At 38.3% G+C, this 11981-nt stretch overlaps 1 protein-coding gene across 1 annotated transcript; it reads left to right on the forward strand.

Annotated features, from left to right (window-relative positions):
- Nucleotides 1-1367: 1367 nt before the first annotated feature.
- Nucleotides 1368-8309, forward strand: LOC108682207. The gene is made up of 3 exons (XM_018171335.2): nucleotides 1368-1489; nucleotides 2024-2175; nucleotides 3687-8309. Exons 1-3 carry the CDS (start codon nucleotides 1368-1370, stop codon nucleotides 3740-3742), a joined length of 330 nt encoding a protein of 109 aa, XP_018026824.1. The 3' UTR covers nucleotides 3743-8309.
- Nucleotides 8310-11981: the final 3672 nt, after the last annotated feature.

An 11981-nucleotide genomic window follows, 5' to 3' on the forward strand; every position in this document is an offset into this window, starting at 1 on the left:
GACATTGGGCCATCCTGTCTTGCAACAACTCAAGTTTTTTTTTGTGGGTTGGGCGACTGAGGCTGTTATCAAGATTGCAAAAAGAGAGTGGAGAGTTTGAGGAGGCTGATGAAGAGGAGGATTTCAAGAATATAGTCCTAGAGAGAACAATAATGCTTCTTTTTAGTACAGATGTTGTAGCTCCCCATGTAAGTGTAATTTTTTTCAAATTACAATGGCATTGTGCTGCATGACACTGATTGAATCAAAGGTCTGACTAGATGTCACACTCCTCCCACTGTCCTAAACTCATTAAGAGAAGTTTAAAAAGATATCTTTGAATTTCAGGTACTGCTACTGTGACGTTTATGAATCTCTAAGCTAGAGCCCATTAGGTACCTAGCTATCAGACTGTTGAGCTAAGTTTGAAATAAATTGATCAGTTATAGTCAAATGGGGTAAGACAGGATCGCAGCCTTCATGGGGTAAGAAAGGACCAGCCCATGGTGTGCATTCTAATTGCACTGAATTCAATTTGATAAAAGAATATGTTAGAACAATCATTGCCTGTCATTTCAGTGTTTGTTTCAACCCTGTTCTGCAAATAATGAATTTTTGGTTAATTTTTAAGGAAAACCTATGTAAAGAAGGGTCACAAAATAGTTAACCCTATTTGGGAAATAAGCTCTGTCTGATCACAATAAATTTTTTGGCCAGGTTTGTGGATGTAGGCAGGTAACCTCAAGTAATAGGCAACTTTTGAGACATACTAGGCATTCCTACCTGCTACCATCACTGCCTGACATCTATTCTAAAATGGGGTAAAAAAGGACCGGACATGGGGTAAGACAGGACCACTAAATGATCCTGTTTTAAAGAGTTGATGATGAACATCAAATGAGTTTTTATGGCGAGATTCGTGTACAAGGAACAGCAGCAAACGACATTTATGTTAACATGAAATATATTCTCATAATGAGAGAATATATAAGCTACAATGGGAAGGATGAATGTAGTTTATTTATTTTATAAATGGTGATGATTCAGCATATGTGCAGTAGGTACCGGTACAATTAAAAGAATTTTATTGATATAAATCTATTTAATAGATTGTTAGTAGTACAGTACTGAATGCTAATAAAATTTATGTTTTGTTGAAAAATTGGGCTTTGTCAACATTTTTATGCATACATTTGGCAAGTCAACGTGTTACATGATAGGTACAAATTTTCCTGCTAAATGCAACTGTGGACGCGTTTTAAAATTTTGTTACGTGTTTTATATTTTTTAAATGAATTAGTTTTCTGTACATTAATTAGTGTGGATAAGCACTAATTAATCTACTAATTATTTATACTAATTTGTGCTATAATTAATATAGCACATTCATGGTGTTTGCCTCAACAGACCCGTACCTTGGGGAGAAGGCGGGAGGAGGCACGGGGGGCGTGCTAGGGTTCCTGCTGCTGGGGGCGCTCATCTACTTCTGTTGCTTCAAGGGCAAGGGAAAGTGAGTCATGGGCGGTGCACACTTAGCAAACTTTATACTCAGTGTTAGCTGTCAAGAACTTGTTATCTTTTCCTGTATATTATCATCGTAAAAACTTACCTCTAACTGAGCTCAAATGCAGCCTGCCAGTGTTTTTGACAGCCTAAAACTTCCTCTACCAACTACGGTTAGACTATGGAGCATATATACAGTCTTAAAATGCCTAGCAAATTACGGACCAGGCAATAAGTCCAGCAGCTATCTCAATCAATCATCAGTTAGGCGAAGATCAGGTTCCAAAGGCCGGATCCCTTGTTAATCAAGGCACGAAAAGTTCAAGAATCGGCAACAGGCCATGGGCCTATTTCTTCAATGCCGACACTTCTATTATATTCTTATTCTATTCTAACTACTCGATGCCAAAACTCATGTTGCATTTAAATCCAAATCTTTCTAGCACCGCAGATGTGGCTGTCCGTTTGGCATTTTTGAATAATAATTCTTGACTGGAAACGAGGTCTCCCTCGTTTTTCTGACACTAACATTGCCGTGCAGGGGACTTGGAGGGAAGTTCCAGGGGCTGCCGTTTGGAGGTCGCAGGAACCAGGCTCCTGGTGGGGGCATGGCTCAGGACGGCGCAAGCTTCCCCATGAACGACCCCAACTTCATCCCCAACCAACAATACTCGGAGCCTCCTGGCCAGCCTGGTCAGTCTCAACATAACTCGTATATTTGAATTTATTTCTTTCATTTCGTCTCTAAACGCATTTATGTCTGAAAATATGGTTGCTCTTTTTATTCGTTATTTCCTGAAGATTATATATACTGCAGTAACGAATTATTTACAGATATATTTCTGTTAACACCGTTACTTTATTAAATTGTATGTCTAGCAAAAGATTTGAAATTTATTTCAGATGAATCTAAGAATCATTGCCCTTTCATTCATTTATGTGCTTGCAAAATTTCATCTTGCAGTTCCAGTTGGGTAGCTTCGTAGGTTTGTATAAGCTAGTTTTCGTTGTTCTTTTAAATTCATTAAACCTCAGGGCTCAAAACATCGTAAAGGCTTAACAACAGGCTTTGAAATTTGCTCCCAACTCGATCCTAATTTAGCCGATAGTTAAGATGCTCAAATTGTAAAATTAAGTTATCCAAGAACTACCTTTCCGCCTATAACACACTAATAGAATTTAGTAATTTCACGTATCATTTAGGGTTCCTTTTAAATTACCTTAACCCTTAAGTTAATTGTTTTTTACCATTTGGAATGTCTCATTCTTACCTTTGCTCCTCGCGCACACGTTAATAACGCGCTTCTTTTTACTAATAACCAAGTCAATAAATTGCATGTCATGTTTTTATAATTCCAACTTCTATTTCTCCAGTTGCATGGAAGCCTTTACAATTAACTAATAGCTTTTTAGCTTTACCCCTCAGGGGGGACTTCTGACGGGTGTCTGTGCTCGTCAGAACTCCTATGGGATTTCTCGCTCCTAGTGGGATTTTTCCTGAGCGCCCCACCGCTGAGCTCGCGGTGTCTGACTGCAGGTCTCAGTTGTGGGGTCAAGTTATTATGTAGGCAGGATTCCTTACATTAAGTTATTATGTAGGTAGGATTCCTCACATTAAGTTATTATGTAGGTAGGGTTCCGTACATTTCCCTTCTCTGTCTCTCTCGTGCGGGCGGCCGACCTCCCGTGTAAGCGACCTTTTATTCGAGTTTCTATTACTTTTCACCTGTCCCTCCTTGTCACTTCGTCTCGAGATGCTAACGCTGCTTTTTTCGCGCCAGCGTCAGCGAGCTGAACAACTGAGACCTCCCGCCCCTTGTGGCAGATGAACATTTTTTGATTTGAGAAACTTTCGACAATTTAGACCTTCCACCTCTTTTTTGAGGTTCATCTTGACTTCCGGTGCGAGGTAGCTAAATAGCTGAAGCACTAGTTAACATGTGGCCACTAAACTAACTAACTATTAGCCTTACAGTGGTCGCATGCTAGACCAGACCAGACCCGCGAAAACATGACCAGATTGGTCGCGTTTTCAGTCAGTTTCGTTACGGTCGATTTTGGTACGCATGGATTTACATGCGTAATCCACGCCACCAATGTGGGGTAACAAAGAAAATAAATCGGCAATAAATAAATAAAACACATAGATAAATGAAAACTAACATAAAGCAAGCAAATTCACTCGAGTCTCCCCTATTCTTCAGGTCAACAGCCGCCACCGTACTCGCCTCAGTACCAGCCTGGCGCTCCCAACGCGTAGGCGTGCTTGTCGCCGCTCCTGCGCCTGCTGCCATGATGCCCATGCCTTGCTTTTTATAGTTCATAATCTGGTTGATTCTGCACCACGTAATCTTCGGAAGATTTATTATATATCTATATACGTTTTAATTGGATTATTTTTTATCAAAAATTTTATTATGTTATTCTATTGGCTCGAAATATTATGGAACTTGTTAGAAAAATTTATGAAGAATTCTATTCAAGAGTTTTATTCTATATCATAAGCTTTCGAAGTCGAAGTCTAGCTATTTTATCGTATGACAATTGAACTCAAATTAAACTTGGCACGACTAGAATTGCTAAAAATAATTTGCACATGTCGCACAAAGTTGAATTCCATAATTTAATTGATATTATATATAATGCGCTGAAGTAACTTGCATTTTATATTTAGGAAAAAGTTGTGTACTCCATTATCTTGCTTCTTTAGGATACGTTTAGTGTGATTGTATCCATAGATATTCCGTAGCTCTGTTCTTGAGGCTACTGATCTGTGCTGCTTGGTCACAAACCGGTCTTTTTATCCTATGATTTTCCCCTTGTTATTTTACCACAGGAATATTAAAACGAATTAATCGCATGGAATTGTATTTAAAATTAAGTTCTTTAATGTTATCATAAACTGACGGAATATTCCCAGGGTTAATGTTAAAAATAACATTGTTCTGTACTGTAAAATTAATGAAGTGAGTAATGAAATATGTTCGTTTTAGCTGACATAAGGACGTTTCATCTTATTACGCTTTTTATATGTATCTCATCAATGATTAGATTGTAGAAGTAGGTATAATCTATTCAGTTAAAAAATTCTCGTTGATTTTGCTTTTGGTCTTGCCTTTGATCATTTTTAATGGTCTTGTTTTTATGTTAATTTGGACTTTGTTTGATGCGCGCGAGGTCATGAATCTCATAAACTCATGTCACATAATAATGAAGTATATATATTGTCGCAATTGATTTCTATTTGTCAATCAGATTTATACAAGAATATTTGACTGTCGTTTTCGCTACGACCGAGCTCCTTGAAACCATGAATCTCGAAATAATTCTCCCTCATTGTGTATGTGAACTTGAGATTAGCTTATAAGTCTCAAGGCTAAGACTTTACATGTAGAATATAGATACGCTTACAGTAGATCACAAATTTAGTGTTGCTGTTGCTTACATCGTAGTTTTACGGTAAAATATTAGTACTATCGTGTTGAAACAGATTTCTTTTGCATGATTTTGTAACACTATCATAACGGAAACTTTGAAGGAAGTAACATGTGTAACACATGTTTACCACCATGACTAGAATTAGATGACCTACAGTAATTATCTTGTTCTAATGACTAAGACGTGCGGTAATTATTTGACTCAAGCGACTATAACGTGCGGTAATAGCCCCTACTCAAATGACTAAAACGTGCGGTAATTGTCATGACTGAAATCAGATAACTCTTGTATTAATACCTAATTACATGCCTTGTTTCGTATGTTCTTAGAAGGGAAAAATAATCTTGTGGCTTTTGCGTGGTCAGAGCGTCAATTGTACAGATCTGTTGTCTTCCTTTCTCTGCTTCTCTCGTACAAGCGGTGACATCTACTGTATGCCACCTCATGTAAGAATGTCTTTGTTTCTGTCACTGTTAGTCTGTTCCTTCTTCCTCTGATAAAGATGCTAATGCTACTGAAGACGTTCAGTCCGCTGTCGGCCATTGATGATGGTCAAGATTTTCCAGGGAGCAACAGAACTGCATAGCTCATGCGCCTGTGATAGTTAGACTTTGATTGCAATATTTGTTCTCGAAGAATAAATCTGAAAGTAAATATACCTAGAGCTCAGAAAAAAATCACCTTACAACATTATCTTTTTAACGCTCTCGTCCGTCCCACTGTTGTATTTCCGAGGAAACTCGTCAAATTTTCAAATGTTGTTTGGACTTCCCACTGCCTAGATATATACTTCTTAACGTTTCAGCCTACACCGATTATATGGTTGTAGTCTAATCTAATGTTTTGTCTTGCATCCAGCATTTATAATCGCCATGCTATTTTTGTCTATTTCTGTGATGAAGTGACAATGTGTCGCTGTACGTTGGGCTGCCATGCGCAGTAGTATGCCTGTCAATAGCTGTTATATCGAGGATAAGAATGCAAGCTAAGCTTGCATGTCTTCTTATGACCAATTTCTCGCGTGATCTTGCGTTCATTTATAGAGTTTTCTATTTTAAATTGTGGTCACAGGTTTGTCATCTTTTGTGTATTATTTCAAATCCTCTCTCTTATTTTCAAAAATTCTTTATTTCTTCAATCTATGAACATCTTCAGAACCGACGACCGGCGGAGAATAAAATAGGATTGCCACTTTGATTTCTATCTTAATTTTTTTCTAACACTGTTATCTCTTTGGTCTCATTTACTCTATTGGGGTGATGCACAATACACACACGCGCTTCCTTGTCTCCTTGCGTAAGGGTATATTTTTCTTTAATCTGATTTTTGAGGTCTATGTTATTACTTATTTCTTGTGGGCAAGAATCGCGGTGCCCAGATTGTTCGTCATCTCCAGTATAGTGTTTTCCATTATTCATCTCCTGTGCTCTTTATTCGAATGATATTATGATATTTCGATCTCTATTCTCTGAATGAAATTGCTGTAACGCTATTTCAAATAAGACTAGGTCCAGGTATATGAACTAGAAATACTCTCTTGATACATGCTCCGATTAAACGAACATTCATTCCTGCTTTTATGCATACATGCGTTAAAGAATTGTAAACGTCTTCGCTCAGGCGTTTGCTCGAGAGCCTACGGAGTTACGGCAGCTTTTTCATGGAAATTAAAAGTAATATTTTTGTGCAATTTTTAATCTCTATATTAAGTGTCTTTTTGAGTCTGAAAATTTTAAATTTTAAGTCTCTCATCGCTTTATATTCCGATGCTGAATCTCTTTCGATAACATCCGTAGTCAAATGTTTTAAATGTAATGATCGGACACATGTTTCGTTAGCAGCTAACTTGAATGATCCAGTCGATAATTTACCCATCATGACTGGATGGTTTACTTATTACTCACTCGCCTATCGTGACTGACGTGTATTAGATTAAGTTTTATGTGAATGACATGCAACGTTCTTATCAACATTATTGCTATTAGAAACTTGTACGTAAATCATCGCTACCGCCAACTGCCATCTCAATATTGAAATTTGTCACGATAATGATTGATAGCTTTACACAATTTCTTTTTCTTGCGATTCTGCCCATACCCTATTTTTGTCTCCTGGCTTTCACCATTCTGCCCTGACTATTCATTCTCCATTTCTTATTTCCTTTCTGCTATTACCACCTGGTGTTCAATTTCCAACGGTACCTTTTTTTTATTCTTAATATCACAAAGCAATCGTTCGGTTATGCAAACTCTCGCTTTGCATGGCAAATTATGCAATGCTTAAAAAATGCAAGTGCAATCGCTGCTTCGGGATTGCACTTGCCTGTTCCCCAGGATTCTTCACATTCTTGAATCCCATTCACAAGTTGAGGTAGCTTTGTCTGCGATTATTTGTATTTTTTTTTTAAATTTGCATTTTTTTGGATGGAAAACCATCCATGGCGGTCTTACCAATGCTCAGATTTGTTGTAACGGAATTGTGAATCATCTGTGATTTGAACGTTTCGTTGAATGTTATTTAATGAATATTCTTGTACAACTTGCTGTTAAAGTTAACTATGTTGAGCAATAAATGAAACTGTTATTTAATTCTAGCACGAATTGAGTTCTCTTCAAATTTATGTACAAGTTGATGAATATTTTAGAATCTATTAACTCTCGGCAATACACTGTTTGAAATATTGTCATAAAATGTTTAACCGTTTGAGCTTATTCGTTTGCGATTTAAGTATATAATATCGGCGCGTTTGTGCAATTATTAATTAATGTGGCACTCAAATCAGTAAGGAGATCCAGCCATTGGCTCGGTACGTGGACGTGTTTATAATAAACGTTTGAAACTATTCGATGCAATGCGCTAGTATTCAACTATTTCGTTGCTGTCATGAGATAATTTTTTTCAATTTTTGATTGTCAAGTTTTTTAATATAAGCTCCTGAATAAAGAGTGCATGAAAAATCGTAATGGAATGCGTTATATTCTTACTATCACTTGAAAATGTTTCGTGCATGTATAATTCGTCAGCAGTACCGTCGATGACACAACCATGAATAACATGAACTTTTAACCCAAGGAACTCGTCTCTGCTCTATTAATTAGTAACTACTGGTGGCGCGGACAAATTTCACTTAAAAATCCTTAGAATTCGGTTTTTTGAGCATTTGTTTCCCCTTGCATGCCGGCGCCGGAATTCGCTCTCTTTTTACCTGACTAAGTTGCAACTTAACCTTTCGTTCCCTGAACCTTTCTTTTTTAGCAAGTGGACAAAAGCTTTAGCTGGTGAACTTAGACATAAGTTTTTCCAACTAAACGTGACCTAGGATTGTTTATTTCTCTCACCCTAGCTAGCTCATTCATTTTAATGGAAACTCATTAAACATAACCTTGAAATACCGCGCCTTTATTACCCTTCGTTTCTTTAGTATCTGACTCGTGACTCGCCATGTTATTACGACGTTCAAATCCTTTCACCACTTCCTTGTGGACCCTTGGTATTTTCAAGCGATGCTGTCTAGCTTACCCCGTAGTTGTACACTGGTGCTGCAGTGTAACTACTGTTTACTAGGATTGGTGCTACTATGATGATATAAAAGTTAACTGTGCATCGGTTTCAAAGCTATCCTACACCGGGAATCGCTGCATCAACAATTTAGAAGGCCTCGATCATAACTGCATAATCATTAATTGTCAAATAGGTAGCATATGTCAAACCCGCTGACATCGTTTTCGCGGGTCTTAGCCAGTAGCATTTAGCTCAAAAGGAAATAAAAAAAAACTCAAGTTCTATAGGTCGCGCGTACGGAGAATCGCTGCATCAACAATTTAGAAGGCCTCGATCATAACTGCATAATCATTAATTGTCAAATAGGTAGCATATGTCAAACCCGCTGACATCGTTCTCGCTGGTGGAAGCGAGAAGCATTTAGCTCAAAATGAATTTAAAAAAAACTCAAGTTCTATAGGTCGCGCGTACGGCAAGTAAGCTACCCGCTAACTTCGTAACCTGAGATTCTATCATACACACGAACTCGGATGTCAGCGTTCAGGAATAATTCTCAAGTAGAGCTTGTAGGTCTCTAGACAAGTTGGAACGAAAGTAAGAGGCTACACGAAGAGGTCAACGTGATCGGTACTTAAACCTATGTTTAGTAATAAATTTAAACTATCATCACTGTGAAGGTGGGCTACCTTCAGTGTAAACAATTATTTTTTGTCCCGACGCGCGTTCCTATATATCTAAAGATGTTATTACGTTCAAATGTTTTTATTAGAAAAGAAATACTAGAAAAATTGTTTAAAACTATTCTATGATCTAATCTAGCCATGGCAAAATTGGGTTTGCTCGCATAAGTTATCGCTAATAGAAACGGAGTATAATGGAAATACTAATGAGTAATGTACCATTTTGTCTTGGCCAATATAGAGATTTGGTGTGTGAAGTTTTGTAGGCACTTTGACAGGCTTGATATTTTTAAGCAAATACTGCCTTGTTTGTGGGTGAAGGGTGATGACCGAGTAATTTTATTATATATATTATATTAATATAGCGGTTTCGGCGTTTATTAGGCCATAGGCCTGTCGCCGATTCTTAACATCGCAGAACATCCACAACTTGTTGCGGTCTCGAACTCACAACTCACTGATTCAATTCTGCTGTGCCTAACCGCCCGGCCTCCTAGCCGATTCTGACCAGAAACTGGCGCACAGAGCTGGGATCGAACCCGCGCCTCTCTGCGCCAATTCTGATACTCTGAACTTTAACCACTGGGCCACTGTTGTTTGGACGTATTGTTGAATTGAATTGTTTGGACGTATGATCCTTTAGTTTAGGCTTTAGCTTTAGCTTAGACAAAACGATGTTAAATTCTAGCTGGTGGAACTAAGACGAAGATCCAGAACCTGGCGAGGCCCATGTTGCATTTGCCGGCTGCCGCCATGTTGCACAAGGTTCACCATAACTCAGATGATACATTAATTAATTACAAGTTACTACAGCCTGCTGACGGCATCGTGGCGCATTGCCATTTGTTAGCCACCGTACAGACCAGGATCGTCTTTTGCTGATCATAATATAATATACAAATTGAAATTCATAATGAAAATACTAGATTCACCCGCATCGGCTACCAATTAAAATTAGCTTTCAGCTACATACCATAGCCTATCAACACTTTTTGGACGAATTTCCGTAGCAGGATTTCCGCGCATAAGTTTACCGAATCGACACTCCAACGAACTCGCCTGCGAACTAGCCTGCGCACTCGAACGCAAAACCTAACTGGACGTTAAGCTCACCTAACTATAATCCCGTCAATACTTAACGGATTTTATTCAAACTTGGAACATTAGTAGGTATTACTGATGCACTGCGGTGGGAATTATTTCAGATTTTTACATCAATTAGTTTTTATTAATACGGAACACCTAACTTCACGTTCAACTCGCAGGTTGGGTCCTAGCCAGGTCAAGTTTAAGTATTTTGTAGTATTTAAAAAAACCTATGCTGTCTTAACCTAACCTGCGAGTTGACGTTTTTCAGCTATGAATTCTTGAAAAAAAAACCGGGTAGCATTCTTTAACTCAGGCTGGGTGAGTTGAACGTGAATTAAGGTTTTCCGTATTAAAGAAAAAATACCTGATGTAAAAATCTGAAGTAATTCCCTCCGCAGCTCATCAGCAATACCTACTTATGTTTTAAGTTTGAATGAAATCCGTTCAGTATTAATGGATTTATGGTTGGGTGAGTTGAACGTGAAGTTAGGTTTGTCGTATTAATAAAAACTAATTGATGTAAAAATCTGAAATAATTCCCACCGCAATGCATCAGTAATACCTACTAATGTTCCAAGTTTGAATGAAATCCGTTCAGTATTAATGGATTAATAGCTGGGTGAGTTATGAACTCCGTCGTCAAGTTAGGTTGTGCGTTCGAGTGCGCCGTCCAGTTCGCAAGCGAGTTCGTTGAAGTGTCGAATCGCTCACAAGTTGGTCAAATCGAAACCGATCAGAACCAAATCATAAATTGAGATATTTATTAACATTACCGTCATGCTAGCATCAACAATTTTTTTTCTTTCCTCTTCGATTTTAATTAGCGCGCTAAACGCTAAAGATAAGTAGGTTTTTCACGCATAATTTCGTCAAATCGACCTTATTAACAACGAAGCTGTTCATTCACAATTAACGACCGCGAGCGTTGTCAGAATTTTCGTTTTTTCACGTAGTGCGCTACACGCTAAGTGTAGCGCACTACGCTCCCTTTGCACGCCTAAGCCTAACTAACTAAGCGATGTGGTGGCTGCATAGTGCATGAGCGTCCACTTCAGATAATTCATGTAGACAAAAGAACCGAGAGAACATTGCGCAGGTGTCGTTTCGGTCCATTAATCTGCCTCAACGATCGAGGGATAGGTTCGATCTTAAATCGTTACCGCCTTTAACGGTAGTTATGCAGGTATATGCATGGTAATCTATCTAATGGAATTTTTTCTCGTGGCCTCACCGCTGCTTTGGCAATCGCATTCCTAGAATCAAATCTGGAACAGTGCTTGTGACACGTTTCTCTAACTCGCGTACGCAACTCAAAATGTATTCAATTTGACTTACTGTTCCAAACATGACCATCTCGTAATCTTTGAATTTCCGATAGAAAGGTATTTCAAGCTTAAAACTACCAGAACAAAGGTAAATTTGTACCTCAAAGTTAGAAATGTGGACTGATACTCAAATACTAGAAATTAGTGAAACACAATTGATTAATATTTTTGAAGGGCGAGTAGCAGTACAATGTTAACTGCTCGTAATTTTTCATGTTCGGCATGCCTGTGTATGAGCGTAAATTCAGCGCGCAAACCTAAATGGTATGTTGAACTATTGCACGCCTAGTGCTACCGAACATTCATTATTCGGTACTTGCACGCCTAGTGCTACCGAACATTCATTATTCGGTACTTGCACGCCTAGTGCTACCGAACATTCATTATTCGGTACTGCACGCCTAGTGCTACCGAACATTCATTATTCGGTACTTGCACGCTACATCCTGTTAGTACTGTTCACATG

The sequence above is a fragment of the Hyalella azteca genome, unplaced genomic scaffold (genome assembly GCF_000764305.2).
Source record: "Hyalella azteca isolate HAZT.00-mixed unplaced genomic scaffold, Hazt_2.0.2 contig16040, whole genome shotgun sequence".
Classification (NCBI taxonomy): domain Eukaryota; kingdom Metazoa; phylum Arthropoda; class Malacostraca; order Amphipoda; family Hyalellidae; genus Hyalella; species Hyalella azteca.

Coding starts and splice junctions, on each gene's coding strand:
- LOC108682207 (XM_018171335.2), top strand. CDS start 1,368: ATGGTGTTTGCCTCAACAGACCCGTACCTTGGGGAGAAGGCGGGAGGA. Junction 1,490..2,023: donor TGCTTCAAGGGCAAGGGAAA/GTGAGTCATGGG, acceptor ATTGCCGTGCAG/GGGACTTGGAGGGAAGTTCC. Junction 2,176..3,686: donor GGAGCCTCCTGGCCAGCCTG/GTCAGTCTCAAC, acceptor CCTATTCTTCAG/GTCAACAGCCGCCACCGTAC.